General features: G+C 43.9%; 2 protein-coding genes across 2 annotated transcripts in view; one reads left to right on the forward strand and one right to left on the reverse strand.

Moving 5' to 3' along the window:
• LOC144890870 (uncharacterized) overlaps positions 1-5,704 on the reverse strand; it is a 946,020-nt gene extending 940,316 nt beyond the window's left edge. Inside the window, exon 1 of the mRNA XM_078772771.1 lies at positions 5,483-5,704. The gene's annotated coding sequence lies outside the window, so the exon portion shown is untranslated. The remainder of the gene's footprint in view (positions 1-5,482) is intronic.
• LOC137433023 (uncharacterized) overlaps positions 1-22,806 on the forward strand; it is a 134,870-nt gene extending 112,064 nt beyond the window's left edge. Inside the window, exons 13-18 of the mRNA XM_068125412.2 lie at positions 2,389-2,473; positions 12,100-12,237; positions 12,580-12,604; positions 12,736-13,914; positions 17,848-18,092; positions 21,877-22,806. Coding sequence (XP_067981513.2) covers positions 2,389-2,473; positions 12,100-12,237; positions 12,580-12,604; positions 12,736-13,914; positions 17,848-18,092; positions 21,877-22,229 — 2,025 coding nt within the window. The 3' untranslated portion in view covers positions 22,230-22,806. The remainder of the gene's footprint in view (positions 1-2,388; positions 2,474-12,099; positions 12,238-12,579; positions 12,605-12,735; positions 13,915-17,847; positions 18,093-21,876) is intronic.
• The last annotated feature ends 2,446 nt before the right edge of the window (positions 22,807-25,252 follow it).

Genomic DNA, 25,252 nt, shown 5'->3' on the forward strand with positions numbered 1-25,252 from the left:
AAATCCCTAAAATAAACTTTGTAGAATTCTGCATTGACTGGTAACATCACACAGACAGGGGCAGCTGTTGTATCTACCTTTGATTCACAAAACGTTACATACATACATCTGTAACAAGAAACTACATTGAAGTTTACTAGTTTAGTTTACTTTACTAGTTTAGAAGTTTACTAGTTTAAAGTAGTTTCGTCAGAATTTAGTCAGAAGTTTAGTCAGAAGTTTCCCATTTCAGGGGATTTGTGTAAAATTATTAATTTGTTTGTCACTCCAGCTTTCTCGCAAAAACGTCCAATTTTGACATGCTTTGAATCGAGTTTAATGGATATGAATGTGTATTTAACAGCTTTAGTAGCAGCCATCTTCTTTTTCTGTTTTTCAAAAACTCACACTTTAATTAAAGACATGATTGATGTGTAGGTACCTTTTGAAAATGGTTTTATCCACAAACTTTGTCTTTAAATTTGTCTGAAAGTTTGGGTGCAACTCTGTCCACAAGGTTTGTTCACAGTTTTGTCAAAAAGATTTGTCCAAAAAGTTGTCCACAAGTTTTGTCTGCAAGTTTTGTCTGGAAGTTTGTCTGCAAGTTTTGTCCACAAGTTTTGTCTGCAGTTTTGTCTGCAGTTTTGTCAAAAAGTTTTGCCTAAAAGGTTGTCTGCAAGTTTTGTACATAAGTTTGTCTGCAAGGTGTTATGGATTCGTCACTTCCGTTGTTGTGGTTTTCATCCACTGTAAACATTTTTGATTCCATGTGCTATTATTGTTGTCGTTTAAAGGAAATAGAGGTTACTATTTTCAAAAGGTAAAAAAGTTAATGTTTTAAATGAAACCGGGACCGGACAACGACGAAGAGGAGGAGGAGGAGAAGAAGGCGGAGCGAGTGAGTCGGACAAGAAGCCGAGCTGCTTCGAGGTCTGGAGCGAACAATTGACGAACGAGGGTCACGAGTGAACTTTGGGTTTCCCGGGAAAGGGATTCCTGCGACAGAGTAGTTATCACTGTGACAGATCAACCTGCGTGTCAGGTTTTGCGGTTGATTCCGAGGAGAATCATCGTAGTGCCGTTACGCCTCGAGAACGGGCCGTCGGCCATTTTGACTCACGCGCTTTGCGCATCGCTCAAGGTTTTTCACTTTGCTTCAACCATTCTCACCGCATCCAGACGTTAATTTGGGTGTGTGTGTGTGTAACGTGGCTTTTGAGTGGAAATCTGCGGTTCGCCGATTGAGAGCCGTCAAACGTCTATACCTGAAGGTGATTTCCCAGTCGCCTTGAGGGCGCTTTGGCGCAGCTTTGGCAGCGGGACTGTGACTGTCAACCCAACGGGATTCTGGTCTCGATACGACATCGTACGGACGATCACTGGAGTGGATCGACTTTGGCTTGAAGCCGGATTCAACTTTGGCTTGAAGCCGGGAGAGAGACATTGGGGATGTTCTTTTCGCTCACTTGGAGCACAGTGAGTTATATATTACGAAACTGATGGTACCATCCTAGGAAGGATATATTTGTTGTACAATTGATTACTATTGTTTTTGTACTGTTATTCTTGTGTGACCTTAATACAATACTTGTTTGTTGGTAACAATTGGTGTGGTTTCACCATTGATCCTTGGCATACAGAATAACACATCTTTCTGCCGTGACTCCTCTCGGGGCTCGGAGGTACACCGTGACCGGGGTTTGGGGAGGAGCACGTAACAAAGGTTTGTCCATAGGTTTGTCTGCAAGTTTGTCCACAAGTTTTGTCAAAACGTTTTGTCAAAAAGTATTGTCAAAAAGTCTGTCCAAAAGGTTGTCCACAAGAAGGTTAAGCAATTGGATTACTCTGTCTGCCTGTCTGGCAGTCAAACAAAATTGAAAATCATTCCAAACAGGAAACTTACTGGTTTAAGAGACGTCCTAAAGGACATAAACAACAGGCACAGATAACTAATGTAACGTGTTCGATAAGGTGATGTAATAGCCACTGCGTCATTGGTGGTAAACTTCCGAATTTTTTTTCTACGACCTTTAAAATCTTAATTTTATTTACTTGAACACTGTAGAACACACATCGCCTTCTTGGAACTTCCAAAAACACCACTTCAGTACTACTTGCACAAAATATGACACCATTTTACGCCATCTTGACCAATCAAATTCGCTGCTCATTCTCTCAGAGTTGGGCAATATTTAGCTAAATTAACAATTATGACAGGATCTGTACTCATCTTCTGATATGTTATAATGAACATGAGCGGATTCCTTTCAGTTTGACCTGGTTCCAGAACCAGAACAGACATTCTGATCTTGGCAGTTGAGACAAAACATCATTCACACAAAATGTGCTGGATTATGATACAATTATTTGCACTGTCTTGATCCTGCACTCTTCTGCATTTTTTCACAGGATGTGACCTACGAATTTCGCGTCAGGACAGGATCGGGCGCTATTGTTGGACTGCCAAGCAAGCCGATCACACTCTACATCAGTGGTACTTTCTGATTCGCTCCTGCATGAGAACTTAGTTTCGTCTCGGTGATAGTAGCAGGCACTGCATCACATAGCGTGCTGCCCTTCTGATGGGAACATAAAGCTATCTGTTCCGTCTCAATTTGGGTTGTGCACATTTTTATTTAATTTTTTGGATACAAGATCGAGGCTCGTGTAAGAGCTAACATTAATGACAAAAAAAACAAACGGACACATAAGACGAAATAAAGGGAGCGGGAGACAAGATGGGGAGAGAGAGGGAAAGCACACAAGTACAACATTTGAGAGCAAGGACATCGGGAGATCTGAGGGAGGTAGAGGGCTTGGGGGGAGGAGGCGTGGGAAGGGGAGTGGGGGTGGGAGAGGTAAAAAAAACACATGGACAGAGCTCGGACTTCCAGGAAAGAAGTCGGTATTTCAGAAAAGTGGATCTGGGGTGAATTAACAGGGGTAGAAAAGATCAAGGTTTTGGATGGGGGAAGATAAGAGATATCTTCGAGATTTTATAAATATTTTAGAAATGGAGATATTTTAGAAAACTTTCAAAAATCTTTACCTTGGCCAAATTCCATGTTTGCAGCTAGCTGTATAAAATGCACTATGTGCCATCTGGGAGGGTGCTCGGAAATGCATATGGCACAGGCGTGATGGACCAAATGGCATTTACTTTATTTACTTGGTCAAAACTTAATTATTTGGTCAAACGAAAGACATGCGCTTGGTTGAAATATACCATGGAATATTTATCATGGAATCACTGCAGAAATGTCTTTGTGCTGTATAATAACCAAGCCACCAAATGGAGTTGTGTTATGAAGTTAGTTAGAGACGAGAAGTCGAGAACATCAAATCAGCTGGAATTCAGAGGAGACTGTTTGCACATAGTGAGGAATTTCTTTCATGGACCTCGTAGTTGTGTATTTCATCAGTCAGTCAATAGTTCAGTCATCTGAATTGATGAGCAATCTTGAACATTTCACATGGAACCAGCTGCTCTCACTGAAGCAGACATTGAATGTGCTTAAATTGGAAATTTGGGGAATCACCGGATTGCATGTAAAATCGCAGAAAGGTTGCATGTCAGCGTTGAAGATGTGGAATTCTCACCTTAAATTCAATAAACTTTGTGGACGCTGAAACCAAAAGACCTCGTGCTGCCGTGAGCTCGGATCTTAACACTGTCCCAGAAGTCTAACTGCCTTTAGGCAAGGAATGATGTGCCGGTAGCCTCGTACCTCGATGGTCGAAAAGACTTCATATCACCACGATACAATCTCGAGGATTAGCCGAGCTGCTAGCTCTTGCAATTGTGACCATTGATAGGGTTGTGTACATTTTGTATCCACTGATAGGCCGGATCTGCATCCGGACCTGAACCAAAATCGGATCCACTTGTTCTTGTCGCCCAACCAACCCATCCACCAAGTTTTGTCATAATCCGTCCACAACTTTTTGAGATATCGTGCTATATATCGTTTTTGGCCCTATCCCTCCATTGTGAAGAATCACTTTAAAAATTCCAGTATCTGGATCTGGAACTTCATCAAAATATAATCAATTTATCCTTATTACATGAACGTAGAGCAGCAACGAAGGCTGGAAAGGGTGGAAATGCGAATGGTTCGGTGGATGTGCGGAGTATCGTTGAGAGAGAGAAAGACAAATGATGAATTGCGAAAGATGATGGGAATAGAGCCTGTGATTGATGCTGTGAAGAGAAACAGGTTGAGATGGTTTGGTCATGTGTTGAGGAAGGATGAAAGTGACTGGTTGAGAAGAGTGATGGAAATGAATGTAGAAGGAAGTAGAGGACAGGGAAGACCGAGAAAGACTTGGCTAAAGGTGGTGGAAGAAGAAATGCGGGCAAGGGGGTTAACAAGGGGAGATGCAGGAAATAGGGCAAAATGGAGAAGATTGTCATGGGGCCCGCAAGGCGAACCCCCGCTCTAGCAGGGAAAATGGCCTTAAAATGTCTGTTGTTGTTGTTGTACACACCCAACCAGTCCACCAAATTTTTTCTGAATCCATCCCTAATTTTTTGAGATATCCTGCTCACAGTTAGGCAGACAGATAGGCAAACAAACGGAGAAAGGTGAAAACATAACCTCTGAACACCTTTAGTGGCATAACATCATGGGCTCTTTTCAGGTATGAAATCTTTCTGCTCTGGATGAAACTGTCAGTAAGTGAGGTTTTTAAATCAGCATGTTTAGTCTGGCTCGTGTAAGGGACAGGACAGATACGGTTCACAGTTTATTTGAGGAAGAGTAGCAGCAATCTCATCTCTGGCTGTGCCCACCTTCTCTTCTCCTTGAACTACTCAAGTAACATGATGTTGGCGTTTTATTTATAGATGATGAAGATGTCAATTCACAGCTCCTGAAATTGCTGCATATCCATCCCAAAGATTTTACACATGGCAGGCATCAAAGCACTGCCACATCAATATGACAACATTTCTTTCTTGCATAGCACATGTAGTGGGGGGGCCAATGTTTTCCCGTTGAATTCAAATGTTAATTTGTGGACACTGGTTGGGTTGTCTTTAGGGATGATAGAAGTTGTAGAAAAAATATGTCTCCATTTTTTTCAAGTTCTTTATAGCGGCCATTTTGGATTATCAAAATGGCGTTTGTTGAAAACCGAAATTGTCATTATCTTGGCTTCTAAATGACCTAGAGTGTTAATTTTGGTGTCCAAATGTACATATTTGCGGATACTTAATCCAATAAACACACATTTATACACCTACATATGATCAAAAGGGTTCTTATGGCAGCCATCTTGGATTTTCACGCACTTATGCCAACACATATATATATTTTTTTCCATCATTTTCACTTCTAAATCACATAAAGGCTGGACTTTAGTGTTCAAATGTACACTTATAATGTCTTTGTGCAATATTTTTAGTTGGCAGTGTTCATTGTTACATTGAAGGATCTCCATCCTCCTCATCATCAGTGTTATCGATTCCCATGGGGCGCTCCTGACCCGTGTTACCACACACCTCTTCATCTGCCCCACACATACACATCTCAGAACAGTTGAGATGCTGAGACCTGCATGAGCAGTGAGACATGCATTGGGTCTTCTTGCAGTTACATTTGATTAGATGTGTGATGGCAGCTGGGGCTGGAGGGTCCTTGGTTGTGATGGGCACCAGCTGATCTCCTTCTGCTCTCCATCCATGTTCTGTTGGTTGTGGAAGCTGGGGGTCCGGTACATCAGCCTGATGCCACACCATGGCCTGGAAATGTGCACGAGCAATGGCTTCATGTAAAGCTCCCCGTGTTGGTGGCAGCTTCTGTGCCTCTAGCTGTTTCTTGGTAAACAGTCTCCACCTCAGCTTGCCCACATCCACAACTGTAGTACGAGGCTCATACAGCTGGCATACAAATGCCTCAATGTCACTTTCTGTGTCAGCTCTCAGCTCCTCAGAGGCCCCAAGGTCATGAAACGCAGATACCACCTCAACAGAGCACCTATTGAGGGCTTGCCAACATGTGAGCTTTCCCTTGCCAGCAAACCGACCAGTCTGGTCTGCTCCCGTGAATGCATGGAATCCTGGTAGGGCTGCAGCCTTCCTGACACCAAGTTCATGTACTATTGGTTCCAGTGAGATTTGCCTCTTCTTGTTCCCCACACCCGTGATGAAGTATGTGTCTTTGCATAGTTCATGGTACCGGTGGAGTGCTAGGATGAATACATCAGTATCAGGTGACTGAATGTACAGCTGTGTTGCACCTCTTCGGACGGCATCTAGACTGTGAAGAAAGATCCTCGTATCAGCCTCCTCCTGGGAGCTACGGAGATGCTGTACATCCATGCAGTTGGAGAAGACATCCTGCCTTGAAGTGACGATGAAGACCTTGGTAGTCCCCTCAAAGTGACACAGAGCTTTCTTTGCCAGATAGACAGTTAGCTCATCTTTGGTGTTGGTGTGCGACAGGAACTGTTTTGCTGTCAGTTTCCCAATCGGGGTGCTGTCTTGAACGTGGTAAGCAGTGGGCGGCTTGCCACCTTGGCGCCTCTCCCGTGTGGCCTCTTTCAGTGAATTTGGCAGATCATATCGGTCAAACACGAGGTGGACTTCATCATACCCGTTGGTCTTGCAGTCCAGTGTTGCATTGAAATGGCCAGCCCACTGGGCACATGTTTTGACCCATTGTGGCTTACCCATTGCTTGCACTAATGCCATGCCGTCTATGACAGTCACCTTCTTGGGAGGGGGTGGAGTATGTTCAGGATTGTCGTCGTCTGGCTGCTGACCAGTGCCAGTTGACTTCTTGGGTAGATCTTCTAGGATGCCCATGAGCTTGCTTTTGTCTGTGCATGGTATTAGTGTCCCAGCCATTGCAAAGAGGGTTCGTGGAAGCGCGGTGAATTCATATTGACCTATGGCATCCTTCAAGTTGATCTCTGGTCGTGAGCGGGCCACGATCAGCATGCGCGCAAACAGTGACCTGTCGTCTTTCAGCTCTACAACCTTGTCTGCCAGTTTGTGCTTCACAGCTTTCCTGGCACTCTTCCACATCTTCAGTTTGACCTTTCCCATTCTGGCCCAAAGGTTGATTTCATTTGTGTTGATGCACTCTGCAACAAACGTGTTATACGCTTTCTGACCAATCTCATCTTGGTTGCAGACATCCTTCTGTACTTCAGCTGGCATCACCACCTTGGTGATGATAGTCGTCAGGTCTTCACCCTCATGCGTCATGGGATTCATGGACTCTCTGATCACATTCTTCAGTCGACGAATGCTGTCTTCCTGCCGAGCCCAGACTGTGGTTGATAGGTCGTGGTGCTCCTTGCGTGTAGCTGATTGTGAGCCAGCCATCTGACGGGCTTCTTCAGCAAGCCTACTCAGCTCTGGTGCTGTCAGAAAGAACCTTTCGCGGGCACTGGCATTCTGGGTAATGCCCACAATACCCCCTGTCACCTTCATGATCCTGTTGATGTGCTCCAGTGCATGGTCCACACCTACAGCACAGAAGGGGATTTCATTCTTATGGACACTGAAGTTCCCATCCATGAACTCTTGGTAGATCCCTGGATCTGTCATCTTCAGGGCCTTCATCTCTGCAAGGTACCGGGGAGTCAGCCTGGCATATTTCTGTTTGTCATGTGCAAAGAAGTATATGCACATCTCATCCAGTGAAGACAGGTGAAGCTCAAATTGTCCATCACGGGTGGCACGGATGAATGTGTATATCAGCATTATCATCCGCATGTAGCGTCGCACAAACTTGAACAGTGGACTCTTGGCTTCTTTCCTCTCATCAAACTTTGCCATGGCCTCCAGGACTTCGTTTGACTCGAGGACAGCAACATGTTGTTCTGCGCGCTTGTCATCTCCTCTCGGTTGTGTAGATGACAGCTCTGGGCAACCTGTTGTGCTGACTGGGTACATGGGCCCCTCAGATGGGGATGCTCTTGGAAGAATTCGTCCACATAGAGGTCGAAGAGGGCTTGGACAGTGGTGATGTGGGCCTCCAAAGCCCTCTTCATGTGCTTGGCTTCCAGTATTTGTCTGGTCGTTGTTGGGCCATAGATATCAGCCTCAGACCAAGCCTCGTCAAGACCACTGTCCTCTATGGCATTCCCAGCAGCCCTCAGTGCAGCCATCACAGTGTGCATCTCCCCTAGTCGCAGTACCCACTTGCCTTTGCAGTCATCTCTGGTCATCTCCAGCTGTTTGGCTCGCTCATACAGGGCCATGTCTAAGGTGATCACTGTCTTCCTATCGGGACCCATGACCATGCAGTTGATTTGCTGTGTCTGTTTCAAGACTGTTATCAGTGTTTGCCATTCATGGGCTGGTGCTGCTACCAATGGCAGGGCGTTGACCTCTGTCAGAGGCTTCGAAGAGGAGAGCAGTGAGTTGTAGGCTGTCCAAGTTGGGATATCGTGATGCTTGATCCTACTGCCAGGTGGTTGTTTTGGATCGTGGACGAGTGACCCAACAGGGTCAGCATGCTGGGGTTCTGCAGCTTGCAGCTGGTCATCTGGTGGGATGATGTCGTCTTGTACATCCTCAGCTTCAGCTGTTCGCATGATTGTGCGTGAAAGTAGCCACACTGTGTCCGTCGCAGAGTACGGCTTGGTGACATCTGGGTTTGACCGTGTCTTGAAGCTATACGTGGTACCTGTGGCAGATTGTTTGTTTGGTGCTTGGCAAGGAACAAAGTCTGGAGCAGTCAGAACCTTGAGTGAGCGGTGTCTGGCCTTTCGGTCATGTAGTGTCAGTGTTCTATGTTCATCTGTGGAGGGTGCATGTTCCCGTCGTTGGTAGAGTGCCCAGGCTGTAGCATGGAGTGTCCGCTTCCCATCAGGTGTGTCTTCATTGAAGTCACTGTTGTCCACTGCAAAGAAGACAAACGTCCCTATGCGCATGGTTCTTGGAAAGTATACACCCTGTTCTGTCGTAGACTCTATGACTGAGTTGGCCAGCTGTGTCTCCAACCGCAAGATCCGACTATAATCAACAGACAGACCGAACCCATGCAGGAAATCCAGAAGCTTCTTGTTTCTGGTGGACTGATGGACTACAATGGCAACGGCAAGCTGCTGTGGCCATTCTAAGCGATGGCGGAATGGTGCATCTGGCTCTTTGGGCTTGTACGTGACTTGGCGTTTTGACTTGTAGCCGTACATGATGTTCTGACTGATGGTTATAACATCTCGATGAATAGTGGCTGAGCGCATAGTCTCTGGCTCAATGCTCGTGGCTGGTCCTTCCAGTAGCCAGCGGAGGAAAGCATAGAGTACTTTGGGTACATGCTTTTCAGCATCATCAGTGTTCATTTCTCCTTCAAATTGCCATGGGTGCTTGTTCTGACAAGCAATGGCACTGCGGAGAACAGAGGCACTCTCAAACAGTTGTTCGATGTTTTTTTCATTTGTCTTCGTCATTGCATCTTCGACAGCTGCATCACGCACGGCAGTGGAGAATACACAGTCTGACTCGTTTCGACGTTTTGGTTTCATGAAGTGAACGTCATCAATGTGAGAGTTGATTTTCTCCTTCATGCCTTGGGTAGTAGGTGATGGGACATTGTGCACACCATTATTGTCAAGAATCCTGGAGTAAACCGACTTCAGGTCAGACATGTTGAGAATTTCACCAGCTTGGAGTAGAGAGCGAACAAGGCTGACAAACTCAATGTCTGCGGCTATTTTGATAACATTAGTTTCTTGCAGTATGTGTTCTTTGTCATCACTTGATGTCCCACTCTTGGGAGCACGTTGGACATTCTGCACCCAGCATGGGAGATGATACTTGACGTCGATCGCATGAGCATCATGTGCACTGATGGCAGCACTCAGCTGAACTTTCCACTTGTGGTTGCTGCCTTCTTCAACAGCTTTCTTCAGCTGTTTACCTGCGTTGAACGTGCATACAACATGTACACTTTCCTTAGTGACCTCTTGACAGAAGAAACAAAGGTCTCTGTTGAATGGAGTTGATGATGAACGTGTGAAGCGAAGAGTCTCGTCTTGCGTAGAACCTGAGGTACTTGCAGCGGCAGGTGCAGAAGAAGGACGTCCACACCTCTTATGAAGATGCTGGGTGTCGCCATGTTCGCAGGCTTTCTGGTGGCGAACTCTAGCACGCTCCAGGTGAGCAGTGTTGCATGTAGATCCATAACATGCCCGGTGCCACTTTGCTTTATTGTTCCTCAAGTCAGTGGCAGTGAAACAGCTTAATCGTTCGCTGATCTGTTTGAAGTCGGCATCACCATATCGTGCCCTCTCCTGGATGAACTGGAGAAACTTTGCATATGAGCCCAGTGCTGGCTCAGTCACTAGTGCACCTTGGGGATCCTGGCACTGAATGCAAAGTGTGAAATCAGTTTCTTTCTTGGTTTTCTTGCTTTTTGGCTCCATCATAGCTCAGGGTCACGAATCTGGAACATACAAATAACAAATAACAATTAAGATAGATGTGCATTAAGTTAGATTTTGGACACTGGTTCGGCTGTGCCATAAAAACCTATTTTTATCCCTTGTAGGTTATTAAAGAAGGTTTCATTCAATTCTCTATCCCCAAAAATGTACAACTGGACACCAGAATCGAAACTCTAGGTCATTTAGAAGCCAAGATAATGGAATTTTACGTTTTCGACATCCGCCATTTTGAAAATCCAAAATGGCCGCCATAAAGAACTTGAAACAATTGGAGACATATTTTTTCTAGAACTTATATCATCCCTAAAGACAGCCCAACCAGTGTCCAAAAATTAACAAGCAATTTCACCGGGCATTTCAATCTGCTACATTGGCCCCCCCACTAATGGCTGCAGGTATCACCATTTGCTGGCAGCGCAGCTGTTCTGCTGATGCAGGGCTCCCTGTAGGTTAGAGCAGGGGGTTTGTAATTTGTTCTACGTGCCAACGATAGCATGACTACTCTTCGTGAAGAACACCGTGGGATCTTTAACGTCCACCAACTAATGCTTGTAGACGTGACGCCAATTTAACCTCCATTTGAGGAATGGCACACACACATTGACTCCTCGGCCTGCCTGAGAAACACGAGGATGACAGTTTATATCGAGGCTGAGATGAGAACACAGGCTTGGTAGCTCAAAGGCGAGTGTGCATCCCTCTAAGTCTAAGCTATCCTGCCAGTCCAATAGCTCAAAGGCGAGTGTGCATCCCTCTAAGTCTAAGCTATCCTGCCAGTCCAATAGCTCAAAGGCAAGTGTGCATCCCTCTAAGTCTAAGCTATCCTGCCAGTCCAATAGCTCAAAGGCGAGTGTGCATCCCTCTAAGTCTAAGCTATCCTGCCAGTCCAATAGCTCAAAGGCAAGTGTGCATCCCTCTAAGTCTAAGCTATCCTGCCAGTCCAATAGCTCAAAGGCGAGTGTGCATCCCTCTAAGTCTAAGCTATCCTGCCAGTCCAATAGCTCAAAGGCGAGTGTGCATCCCTCTAAGTCTAAGCTATCCTGCCAGTCCAATAGCTCAAAGGCGAGTGTGCATCCCTCTAAGTCTAAGCTATCCTGCCAGTCCAATAGCTCAAAGGCAAGTGTGCATCCCTCTAAGTCTAAGCTATCCTGCCAGTCCAATAGCTCAAAGGCGAGTGTGCATCCCTCTAAGTCTAAGCTATCCTGCCAGTCCAATAGCTCAAAGGCGAGTGTGCATCCCTCTAAGTCTAAGCTATCCTGCCAGTCCAATAGCTCAAAGGCGAGTGTGCATCCCTCTAAGTCTAAGCTATCCTGCCAGTCCAATAGCTCAAAGGCGAGTGTGCATCCCTCTAAGTCTAAGCTATCCTGCCAGTCCAATAGCTCAAAGGCGAGTGTGCATCCCTCTAAGTCTAAGCTATCCTGCCAGTCCAATAGCTCAAAGGCGAGTGTGCATCCCTCTAAGTCTAAGCTATCCTGCCAGTCCAATAGCTCAAAGGCAAGTGTGCATCCCTCTAAGCTATCCTGCCAGTCCAATATGACAATTGTGTGCATATGCCAGGGGAATATCTTGAAGATGTGGTGAAGGCTTAATTAACTCCTTTGTACCTTTTGTTTTTCTCAAAATTGAATGACCCTCGTAAATTCACATGCATTGTGAAAAAAGGGGATATGTGCTTTGGTGACCACCACTGAGACTCTAATTTTGGACTTCCCACAGGTCCTGTAATACGATGGCCGCCCCTGCTTGTGGGTTTGCTGTCTGGTCTGGCTTTTCTCGCCTCGTCTCTACTGCTCTCAGCTGTGGCTGGTTGCCTTACAGCGCGGCGTCGTGCTCACCGCGCTGCAAACAGACACCGTGCGTACAACCGACTATCCTGGAATCACCGGCATTGCAGTTTTACACCTGGGAGGGTGATCTGGATGTGCTAAAACTGTCTTTCAAACCTGAGTTTTGCAACCTTGATGGTCCCAGGCTGATCCCTTTGTTGCCCAAACCCAAAGCATGATTACCCAACTCTTGGACACATGTACCACAAATCAACAGGAAACCATTCACAGTTATTACATCACTCAGTCATTCTGTTTCATGCAATTATTCAAACCCAGTCACTCTTTCTTTATCCTTATTCACCATCACCCAGTCTCTTACCAACAGCCACTCACTATGAGCCTAATGGAAACTTTTCATTTTTTACAGGTGTCTTTGGTTTGGGTTTTGAAAGGTAAATATTATTTGCTTCAACATGATTAACTTCTTAATTACTCAACCTAACCCTAACCTTTTACCCTAGACTAATTTTATTGCGCATGGTAAGTTCCATTCGCTGAGATGAGGTTTCTGTGTGTATACCAGGTCTGAAATACATCCAGATGGAAAAGGGCAGCCATATCCTGTTCGGCTTGTGCTTTCTTCACTTCCCGAATCCCAGCCTGACATGAAAGACCTACTCTCGCAGAATGATTCTGGGCCACCACAAGATCATTCGGCCGTGGCTTCCTCGTCTTGCTGTGGGCTGGCGAGGCGTCGACGGTCCAAAAAATATTCTGAGGTCATGGTGCATAATGAGCGGGGTTCACTACCAGGGCTCGAGTCAAGAGACGATGTTGAAAATGACAACCCCACTCCTGAACGAATTGCACGCAACATGGATGGGTGCTTCGTGGTGAGTGGCTTACTCAAGGGGGTGGCAAGCAGCCCACCAACGCCACCTCCTCTTCGGGATCCACCACCAACAGGTACTCGGCCGACCCAGCCACTGTGGCATCGAGTTTTTGGTGCCTTGGGAATGTCAAAAAGACACTTCAAGCTACAAAGCTGTTTGCCAGTACAGGAGTTTGATATGGCTTCAGATATGAAGGAGAAGGGTGACCAGAAAAAGTGTGAAGATCACGCTGGCTTTGAGGATAACTATGACATTCTTAATACTGGTACTGGAAAGCAGAACATTGATATGAGAGAGAAGCAAAGTTTTGAGGACATCGAGGTAGTAATGGAAGAGGAGCTTGATTTAGGCAAAGAGGCCAAGGCAGATTGGAATGGCAGAAAAGAAGAAACAAATGTGACTGCTGGATTAAGCAGCAGTGTTTTGCAGGCTGACAGGGATGGCAATTTAAAGAGACTTATTAGGAATGCTGCTGACACGGCGAACTCTTCCACACCCGCTAAGACCGCTGACAGTTCTAGAAGACTTTGCGGAGGGGATGCTGACAAAGGAAATGAGGCAACAGCCTGCAATAACCTTTCTCGCACTCATGTTGTCAAAGACTGTTGTGGCAGTCTCATTTGTCATAGCCGAGCCGTGAGTAGGGGGGGCATCATGAAGGATGATGCCCATATTGCCACTACTAGCTTTCCTCAAGGCTATGCCAGTTGTACCAATGCTGGCAGTGTTGACAATGGCCATATTGTGAATCGAGGCAGCCACATTGCTGGGATGTGGCCTGCATCGGGCATTGTGTTATGTGCTTCACCTTTTACTGACAGCAGTGGTATTTGCAGTAGCGACAGTGGCTTCACTCAACCAGACTGCAGGTTTGTACTTCATCGATATATTGATTTTTGGTGGTCGTTAAATGTGTTATATCATGAGTGAGCAATGTACAGTAATAACTTAAGATTTCCTTACTATGTAAGTTATCTGTTTGTGGATTTTTTTTTACCATCGAGCTATTGTCATCAAATGTTCACCAAAGCTTTATTATGATAATACGGAGAAGGCAAATTTGATAATTTTGTCAAAAGGTCAAAGGTCAGTGTCACCTAAAATCATCAATTTTCATCCAATTGATCTGAAACTTAAAATTTACCATTTCAGTTTTGTCATCAAATTTTCAACAAAGCTTTATTATTAAAATAGGGAGAAGGCAAATTCATAATTTGTTCAAAAGGTCAAAGGTCAGCATCACATAAAATTGTCAATTTTCATCCGATTGACCTGAAATTTAAAGAATTTGCATATCAGGTCGCTGAATTGGTTCACTAATTAAAAGGTAAGAATCAATTGGTTTTTTTTAGATCAAAAGGTCAAAGGTCAAGGTTGCATAAAATGGTCAATTTTTGTCCAATTGACCTGAAATTTTAAGAATTTGCATATTGGGTCACTGAATTGGTTCACTAATTAAAAGGTAAGAGTCAATTGTTTTTTTTTTGGTCAAAGGTCAAGGTTGCATAAAATGGTCAATTTTTGTCCAATTGACCTGAAATTTTAAGAATTTGCATATTGGGTCACTGAATTGGTTCACTAATTAAAAGGTAAGAGTCAATTGTTTTTTTTTGATCAAAAGGTCAAAGGTCAAGGTTGCATAAAATGGTCAATTTTTGTCCAATTGACCTGAAATTTTAAGAACTTGCATATTGGGTCACTGAATTGGTTCACTAATTAAAAGGTAAGAATTAATTGTTTTTTTTTTTAGATCAAAAGGTCAAAGGTCAAGGTTGCATAAAATGGTCAATTTTTGTCCAATTGAACTGAAATTTTAAGAATTTGCATATTGGGTCACTGAATTGGTTCACTAATTAAAAGGTAAGAGTCAATTGTTTTTTTTTTGATCAAAGGTCAAGGTTGCGTACATCTTACGATGCGCAGGCTGAGGTCAAAGGTCAAGGTTGCATAAAATGGTCAATTTTTGTCCAATTGACCTGAAATTTTAAGAATTTGCATATTGGGTCACTGAATTGGTTCACTAATTAAAACGTAAGAGTCAATTGGGTTTTTTTAGATCCAAAGGTCAAGGTTGCATAAAATGGTCAATTTTTGTCCAATTGACCTGAAATTTTAAGAATTTGCATATTGGGTCACTGAATTGGTTCACCGATCAAAAGATAGAAGTTGAAGTTGAAAGCTCAAAGGTCAAAGCTGCATAAAATCTATTTTTCATTTGGTGTTTTTTAAACTGTTTTCGTTATTTTGAGCCCACGGAAGAAGAAGAAGACGTCTGATTACCAACGGATGTGGATGTGCTTTGCATTTTCACATTCTTTCTTGTTTAATTTTGAGATGAAGTGGATTGTGCTTGAATTATATTCTACAAGCAGTAAATAAATAAAGAATGAGTGATCAGAATAAGTTCTGTATTTAACAGTTTACAGGTATAGTAGGTTTTAATGTATGAAGGTCAAAAGTTTTAAAACATTGTTTTGTTATGGGTTGTTAGGCAACGCTAAGGGGCAGGGTTTATAATTCTATGTTGAAGACAAAAGTTGTTATGGGTTTCTAGGCAGCGCCAAGAGAAGGAGCTTATGATTCAAAGTCGAAGACAAACACTAAAGGGTGGAACTTGTAAACCGAAGTCAAAAACAAAATGTCTGCCATTTTCTTGTTGCTGTGTTTCCACATTGCACATCGTTAACAGAGCCAATTTGAGTTATCATCTTGAGTTAGCATCATTCCTTTTTGATACATTAATTGAATTTATATTAGTAACAATTGTGTAAAGGCTGCTAAAGGAGATAGCGTTTATAGCTCACCTGGACTTTAGTCCGGTGAGCTTATGCGATCGAGCAGTGTCTGTAGGTAAGTCAGTCAGTGAGTGAATGAGTGAATCCGTAAACACTTCAGTCATTATCACTCGCTTGAACATTTATCAAATTAAATGTATGTTTTTCAAAAAAAAGAATTGTACACATTGTCGAGGCTCATATAAGAGCTAAAGATTAATGTAATATTTCCATAGATCAATGTAATCATCTCTTTTCAATCTGCTTTGGTCAGTTTTACCTTTCTCGTGTTTCAAGTGTGGAATAAACCCATTCCATTATATGTAGATCCATATCTTAATATATATATATATATATATATATATATATATATATATATATATATACATACATACATACAGATTACAATGAATGAATGAATGAATGATCGTTTTAAGGCCATTTTCCCCGCTATAGCGGGGGTTAGCCTTGCGGGCCCCATGACAATCATGGTTCCCTGTTTGAGGCAATGTTTTTATGGCCGGATGCCCATCCTGACGCCAACCCTTGGTCGCCTCTTACGATGCGCAGGGATACGGTGTACCTATTCTAAACCGGGGTACACACCGGGATCATTCATCCCAGCAAGCTGGTACTCAATTTGCCGACCTCGGAAGGATGACAGGCTGAGTTCCAATTCCATTCCAATTGCACTGGGCCATGGACTAACACCCAGGCCTAAGGCCTACCGATCTGTGCATTTATTGTTAACTAGCAAATACCACCTGTGACGACCCTGAAGGGAATACAAGAAGAGGGGGGAGAGAAAGAGGGGGAGGAGAGAGAGGGCGGGGGAGGGAGAGACGTGAGAGACGTGAGAGACGTGAGAGAGGTGAGAGAGGTGAGAGAGGTGAGAGAGGTGAGAGACGTGAGAGATGTGAGAGACGTGAGAGACGTGAGAGACATGAGAAACGTGGTGAGAGAGCTGAGAGACATGAGAGAGCTGAGAGAGCTGAGAGACATGAGAGAGCTGAGAGAGGTGAGAGAGGTGAGATAGTTGAGAGACGTGCGAGAGGTGAGAGACGTGCGAGAGGTGAGAGACGTGGTGAGAGAGGTGAGAGAGCTGAGAGAGGTGAGAGAGGTGAGAGAGGTGAGAGAGGTGAGCGAGGTGAGCGAGAGAGAGAGAGAGACAGAGAGAGAGAGAGAGAGAGAGAGCAGAGGAGGGAGAGAAAGAGAGATAGAGGGGGTGGGGGGGGGGGAGTGAGGGGCAGGAGAGAGAGCGAGAGGGGAGGGGAGAGAGAGGTGGTGGGGGGGGGGAGAGTAAAGTGGAGAGAGAGAGGAAGGGGATGGGGGTGAGGAGGGAAGAGAGAGGGTGAGAGAAGAGGAAGGGGAGAGAGAGAGAGGAGGAAGGGGGAGGGAGAAGGGGGCATGTAAGAGGTGAGCTAGGACAGGGGGAGGGAAGAAAGGGGAGAGGGGAGAGGATTGGGGAGAGAGAGGAGGAGTGAGAGAGAGGAGGGGTGAGAGAGAGGAGGGAGGGGGCGAGGAGATAGAGAGAGAGAGAGGAGGAAGGTGAGTGAGGAATGGGCGAGGAAGGGTGAGAGCTTGGAATGGGGGAGAGAAAGGAAGAGAGTGGAGCGAAAGCATAGGGACCTGATGTTGCCCGGCAATACGGGTCCCTCCCTCCTCCCACGCCCTCCCACACCTTCCCTCTCTCTCCTCCACCCTCTCCATCCCTCAAATTTCATTCCAGATTTCGACACGTATTAGTCCACGAGATCCGATCCTCAAATCCAAAATCATATTTTGATTATACTCTTTAATTAGTCCATGAGAGTAGATTGTGTTTATACAGATTACAATGCTTTAACAATATCTACAATTCACTTTTTCCCTCGAAAATATATTCTACACACAGGTTTCTGCAAAGAGCAGTAAAAAGTTAGCTTTCATGGCCATTCCTCATTTACATAAGATTGTGTTCAGCCAAATCCTAGCAAATTCACATTTGTGTTTCAAAGTCTTTACTTCCTTTTTTTATTTATCTGTCAGGAAGCACAACTTGGAAGAAGGAAGGTGTGTCTGTGATCGACCAGCAACTGAAGAGTCTTGGAAGAGGCCTGTATTTGCACCTCGGGCCACAGAGATTTACAACAGGCCTCGATTTCGGCCTGGCCATACAGAAACCCATATTAGACCTGATTCTGGACCTGTGCATGAAAATACTTGGGTTGGAGCAGGGCAGGATGTACAAAGACCAAAGTCCACAGACTTTGTGAAAGAGATGGAGAGAGCAGGTAAATGGAAGAATGAGCAAGAAATTGACAAGCTAACATCAATATACGTATGTGTATCTGAATGGGTTGATTGAGTTAAGAGTCCGAAAGAGCTCAGTCAATAAGGATATTTTATTAGAACAACAACCTCATTAAATACAGTACCTTCACAAAGTATTCACACCCCTTGACTTTTTTCACATTTTCTTGTTATAGCTTCAATTCAAAATGGATTTAGCTGAAATTTTTTTCACTGATCCACACATAATACCCCATAATGCAAAGTGGAATTTTTATTTTTGAATTTTTTTCCGAAGTAATAAAAAATGAAAAGCTGAAATCTCTTGAGTCAGTAGGTATTCAATCACTGTGCTATGACACTCCAAATTGAGCTCAGGCACATCCAATTTCCTTTGATTATACTCGAGATTTTTTTCCTGTTTTTGTACACAGAGTCAAGGCTCATGTAAGAGCTAACACATTACACACGAAAACATGTACGGACCCATAAAACACACAATAAATACAGATAAATAAAGGGAGCGGGAGACAAGAGGGGAAGAGAGAGGAAAGGATACAAGCACAACAACAGTCGAGAACAGGGACGTTGGTAAATCTGTGGAAGAGAGAGGGCCGGTGGGGCGTGGGGGGGGGGAGGGGTGGGGAGAGGAAAGGGGGACACGGTATAAAGCAAATGAACACTACTAGGAATTTCAGGAAAGAAGTTGGAGATTGAAAGAGGTGGATTTGGGGTGTTTTAACGGAGGTAGAAAAGATCAAAGTTTTGGATGGTGGAAGATAAGAGACGGTGGTGAACAGCTGTTTTAAAGACCTGGAGGGAGGAGTGGAATTGAAGAGAGTGTGGGAGTTTGTTCCAGAGGCGGGAGAAAAGAGGAATGAAAGAGTAAAGGTGAGCAGAGAGTCTCGATTTTGGTGAGGGTTGCTGGCAGATCTTGTGCGTTCTGAAGGAATATTTGGGAGACAGAGCACAGACAGAGCAGGGGGAGCTAGGCCGGAGAGGAGTCGGTAGAAGACAGAAAGCTTGTCAACCTGCCAGTGGTGAGAGAGAAAGGCCCTCAGAATCAGTTTCATCATGGGAGATTCCAATGATTCTGAATGCTTTGGTTTCAACAGCATGAAGCCGAGCTAGGTGTGAGGCAGGAGCACAAGCCCAGAGAGGGAGCACTATTCCATTGAGCTGCGGATGAAAGCTTTGTATGTTGTGAGGAGCTCAGAAGTGCTCAAAAAGGACTTCGCATGATGGAGGATGCCCAGAGAGCGACTGGCTTTGGAGGCCAGCTTGGAAATGTCGGTTTTCCCAGGAAAGATCATGGATCATGGCAGAAAGTGAGACCCAAAAGCTTGAGTGACAGAACTTATTTGAGAGGATTGATGAGAAAGTAAATGGGAGGGTTGTCCAGATGGTCTTTACGTAGAGACAAAGTAAGAGTGTGAGATTTGTCAGCATTGAAATACATGTTCCACTTGTTTGACCAGTTTGTGATTTTGTCCAGGTCTGCAGAGAATGAAGAGGCTGCAGCCTGCTGATCTGAGGGTTGAGATATGAAGCAGCAGATAGTGGAGTCATCATCAAAGAGATAGACAGGATTTTCCAGAGAGCCGGAGAGATCATTAATGAAGACCAGAAAAAGCACAGGGCTCAGAACACTACCTTGGGGAACTCCAGCCTGAACAGGAAGGGGAGATGAGAGACTTCCATTCAGGGCCACACGTTGACTGCGACCAGAGAGGAAGTCGGCAAGCCATGTGTGGAGGTTTCCATGGATACCATAGGAGGAGAGTTTCGTGAGCAGGGCTGGGTGCCAGACCGTATCGAAGGCACGTGATATGTCAAGGGAGACAGCTCTGACTTCCTGTTTGGCATTGAGGGCCTCCATCCAGTGTTGAGACAGCAGAAGCAGCATGCCCAGAGTAGAATGACCTGGTCTGAAACCAAATTAATGATAAGAGATCAAACCATTGAAGAAGATGATTTAATATCATAAGCGATGATGGATTCCATGACCTTGCTGATTATAGGGAGCAGCGTCAATGTTGATTGGAGTCAATGCTGATTGGAGTCCTTGAGATGTTGAACTTGATTGGAGTCCACCTGTGGCCAATTCAATTGATTGGATATGATTTAGAAAGAAACACACCTTTCTATATAAGTTCCCACAGTTGACAGTGCATGTCAGAGCAGAAACTCTACCCTGAAGTCCAAGGAACTTTCCGTATAACTCTGAGATAGAATTGGGAGGAGGCATAGATCTTGGGAAGGGTATAAAACAATATCTAGAGTGTTGAAAGCCCCATGAGCACAGTGAGCTCCATCATTAGGAAATGTAAAGAATATAGAACTACGCAGGCTCTTCCAAGAGCTGGCTGTCCAACCAAACTGAGAAACCAGGCAAGAAGGACCTAGGTCCAATAATGACCAATAATCCAATTATTGGATTATTATTCCAATATATTAAGCTGAGAATCACCATTGGTCACCATTGGATGGTGACCAATAATCTATTGACGACTCAGAGAACTTCAAAGTGCTTGGCTGAGATGGAAGAACATGCCGGAAGGACAACAGTCGCTGTAGCACTTCACAAATCTAGGCTTTATGAGAGAGTGGCCGGAAGGAAGCCACTCCTGAGAAAAAGGCACATGACAGCATGCCTGGTGTTTGCAAAAAGGAATGTGAAAGACAGAGCATGATGCAAAAGATTCTGTAGTCTGATGAGACGAAAATTGGACTCTTTGGCCTGAATGCAAAGTCCTACATCTGGCAGAAACCAAGCACAGCTCATCACCATCTAACACCATCCCTACTGTGAAGCCTGGTGGTGGCAGTATCATGCTATGGGGATGCTTTTCAGTGGCAGAGACTGGGAGACTTTTAAGGATAATGGGAACAATGAATGGAGCCAAATGCTGGCAAATCCTTGTGGAGAACCTGTATCAGAGTGCAAATGAGCTTAGACTGCGGCAAAGATTTACGTTCTAAGAGGACAATGATACTAAACATACAGTCAAAGCAACACTGAAATGGCTTCAGAACAAGAATGTGAATGTCCTTGAATGGCCCAGCCAAAGCGCAGACTTGAATCCCATTGAGAATCTGTGGAAAGTCTTGAAGATTGCTGTTCACGACACTCCCCATCCAACTTGACAGAGCTTGAGCAAATATGAAAGGAAGAATGGGAGAAACTCTCCAAATCCAGATGTGCAAAGCTGATACAGATATACCCAAGAAGACTTGACGCTTTAATCGCTGCCAAAGGCGCTTCTATGAAGTATGGACTCAGGAGGCCGAATACTTATTTAAATTAGATATTTCTGTGTTTCAATTTTAATTATTTAGTAAAAAATTCTAAAAAAAATAAAAAATTCCATTTTGACATTATGGGGTATTATGTGTTGATCAGTGACAAACACTCTCAATATAATCCATTTTAATTTCAGGCTGGAGCACAACAAAATGTGAAAAAGTCAAGGGGTGGGAATACTTTCTGAAGGCACTGTTTGTTTCGTTGCAAATAAAAAAATTTTAATGCAGGTCTTTTTGGAAAAAGAAGTGTGGAAATTCTATATTTGTGGTTTAAAGTCAAACGTCATATTTTTATTACAGTTTGGATTATAATGGGAGATAAATGGCAAGAAATACTTAATTTGGATATTTAACGAATCGTTGGTGTAGGGTTTAGTGAGCAAACATCTGCAGACATGGAGCAAACATCTGCAGACATCTGCAGACACCGATTTACTGTGTTTTCGTTTTCCCCTTTCCTGTCTTGCTTTTTATATCCAGAAGTCTGCACACTGTCATCTCCAAAACCTTGCACCTCTCTCGGCAAGCTTGGTGTATTATGGGCATGCCAGGACAATACTGATTCCCCCCGAGCTTCACTGCCCCCATCGGTTCCTCCCTTCCTTCAAGCACATACAAAATGGAAAACAGAACCGGTGGACCATTGCCATGATGACCTGGCACGGCGATGTGAAGCTCTACGTGCTGAGTTTTTGGACTACAGGCGAAGGAAAAATACCGAGATGGCAGGCCAAGTGTCGCTAGGTGGCGAAGCAAATGCCCACGAGTTGGAATTGAAGGAAGCAGGTCATGTTGAGATTGACCCGAGGTTCGAGCGTGCCACGTTGCTTTAGCACCTGTCCATCCCATTACAATTTTCTCTTGTGGTGGGTTATCTAGTGCGAGTACAGCTGGAAGTTGGTTTTGATCTGCGGCATCAAATCAGCCGAAGTCGAAGCCTTCTTTCAAACTTTGCTTCAGTCACCCAGAACCATGAATTAAGCAATACTTAGCTGTTGTCTTTTTGTTGTTGATATATTCCCCGGTGCTATGTTGTTGGATTTCCTCAAGTGTTCCATTGGCTTGACAGCCCCGGTCCTGAGCTTTCTTCCAGACTTGGCCCAGCCACTCTCAGCTTAATATACATTTGATCGAACTGCAGCTGCACCTCCATATTAATTTTAAAATTTGCTTTTCTTTGGCTGGGCCATTTCATTTATTTATTATCAAAGTGTCAAATAATGGCTGGAAGTACACACAAAAGCTCGCACTATTTTGTCCAGCATGTTGAGTAATTGTGGCAAAGCTTTTGCTCAGCTATAAACTTTGAATTTCTCATTGGGTAAATTGTCTGCCCATTAGCATTCCGATTTCCAACAATATGTTTTTTGTGTTTGTTTTTCCTCAGGAATAAAAGTGAAATATATTATAGAAGCTAACGTTCAAATCAGTTGCTTAATATAAAACCTTGATTAATTATCCAATCAAGACAATTCAATTATCTAAACTGCAAAGCCTCAGTACAAAACATTTTTTTGTGGGACAAAGCCCAAGCTATTTGCACTTATAGAGAAACTAGGCTGGCATCCTCGAGATAAGCACGTTGGACCTAGTCCGGACCAGGGGCTTATGGATTGGGTCTCGTCCGTCCATCCACAACCAAATCTCGGCGATGTATATGGACCGATTTTGTTCATACTTTGCACAAGACAATACATCATGGTATACATGTGCACATCATTTTGTTTCTTGATGCGATCAAAGATGACTGGCAGCCATTTTAGTTGTAAAAATAACCCGATGTTGAATACGTCCTCAACCGTTTCTCGGACAAGCATTTACAGATGTTATTCAAACTTGGCAAACAGATAATGGATGATGGCTTGCATATGAACGTCATTTTTATTCGAGATCAGATCCAAGATGGCCGACTGGCGGCCATTTTGTTACTTAAACATGTCCCCAACCTTTTCTCGGACAAGCATTTACCGATGTTATTCAAACTTGGCAAACAGATAATGGATGATGGCTTGCATATGAACGTCATTTCTATTCGAGATCAGATCCAAGATGGCCGACTGGCGGCCATTTTGTTACTTAAACATGTCCCCAACCTTTTCTCTGACAAGCATTTACCGATGTTATTCAAACTTGGCAAACAGATAATGGATGATGGCTTGCATATGAACGTCATTTTTATTCGAGATCAGATGCAAGATGGCCGACTGGCGGCCATTTTGTTACTTAAACATGTCCCCAACCATTTCTCGGACATACATGTTCCGAATTTGTTCAAACTTGGCACAAGGACAATACATGAGAGTATACATATGCAGAAATGTTTAATCTGATCTGATTTTAATCTAATAATCTGACCAAAGATGGTCGACAACAGCGAAATTATAAAACCACGGGGGCTATGACATTTTATGTCTTTTTCTCCTTCTCTTCAAAAGGATCAGTTTACATTTATATGAGACAGAATTCAATTAGGATGAACTGGGCCCCAATTTTATTATAAAAACCTCATTAAACAGGTATTTAACTAAAAAAAATTGGGGCTTAGTCACTGCTCGTTCTCTGGATTTGTGCCCATAAGCTGTGTTGTTGCCTGCCCTCACAAAACACAAATGCACACCCCAGTAGAGTCAGAAGTGACATGGTTGGCGAGTGCTGCATCCTGTGTAAGCAGAAATATAAAACTTAAAAAGGCGTTGAGACAATTTTGTACAAATCTAATGTTACTACCATATTTTGCTTTTTAGCTCAACCCCTATCAAAGGAGACAAAAACAGATATAATATTTTGTATGCTATATACTTATAACTAATCAAAATCAAAAATCAATCAAAATGTATGTGTAGATCTGCACAAAATGTAAGTCTAATTTTATAAAGACTTTTTATGTTCCTTCGTTCACTGCTATATCTATAACTGTACATTTTGATTGATATTTCTCATCCACTTCAATGAAGAGAGAAAGGAGAACAAGAAAGAGAATGAAAACAAAAACAAGAGTTTTTCACTTTTTAACTGCTCAGTTCTCCAAATGAACAACTTGTTTCGTAAACTCCTTTGTTTATTTTTTAAAACTGAGCAAAAGGGTTGTGTAAAGGACAAACCTTTGATTTTCACAACTTTGATCTCTTTTTGAGAAAGGGACTTGAGTATTTCTGTCTTTATTTGAGTTCAAGCAAATAGAGTTGAACCTATAAGAAAAGTTATGAGAACCCTGGTTTTGCATTTTTCAGCAAATTCTACATACGGTACAAATTATGGGCATTTGCCATGATGACCCATGAATGTCTCATAGTTAATCCAGGTCATGTCCAATGTTGACATTTCCACAAGGAATGATGTGCCGGTAGCCTCGATGGTCCAAAAGACCTCACCGCGATCCAATCTAGACCACAACCTTATGCATCTCCCCCGCTCACTACTCCTGCTCCCCACTCACCCATCCTCCTGACCCCCACTCTCCCCTCCAACTGCTCCCACTCACCCCTCTTCCTGACCCCCGCTCACTCCTCAAACTGCTCACCCCTAAAATAACCCGCTGGTTAAAAGCATCATTCCCCACCAGGATGGCCTAGAGGTACGCACATTCACCTCTGTGCTATCTAGCCTGGGTTTCTATCTCAGCCCATCAATAAATTCTCATCCTGGTGCTTCCCATGCAGGGCGGGGGCATCAATGTGCATGTTGTTCCTCAGGTGGACGTTAGAATCGGTGTCCCTTCTGCTTGCATTAGTCCCAGTGTCCTTCACAAAGAGTAGGTGAGTTATTACTGGTACACTGAGCAAATACAAATTCCTACCTGGACTGCGCATAGCAAGTGATCTGGTCTTCCTGGTGGTTCCTTGATACCAGGTTAAAT

The sequence above is a fragment of the Myxine glutinosa genome, chromosome 1 (genome assembly GCF_964187855.1).
Source record: "Myxine glutinosa chromosome 1, kmMyxGlut1.1, whole genome shotgun sequence".
NCBI lineage: Eukaryota > Metazoa > Chordata > Myxini > Myxiniformes > Myxinidae > Myxine > Myxine glutinosa.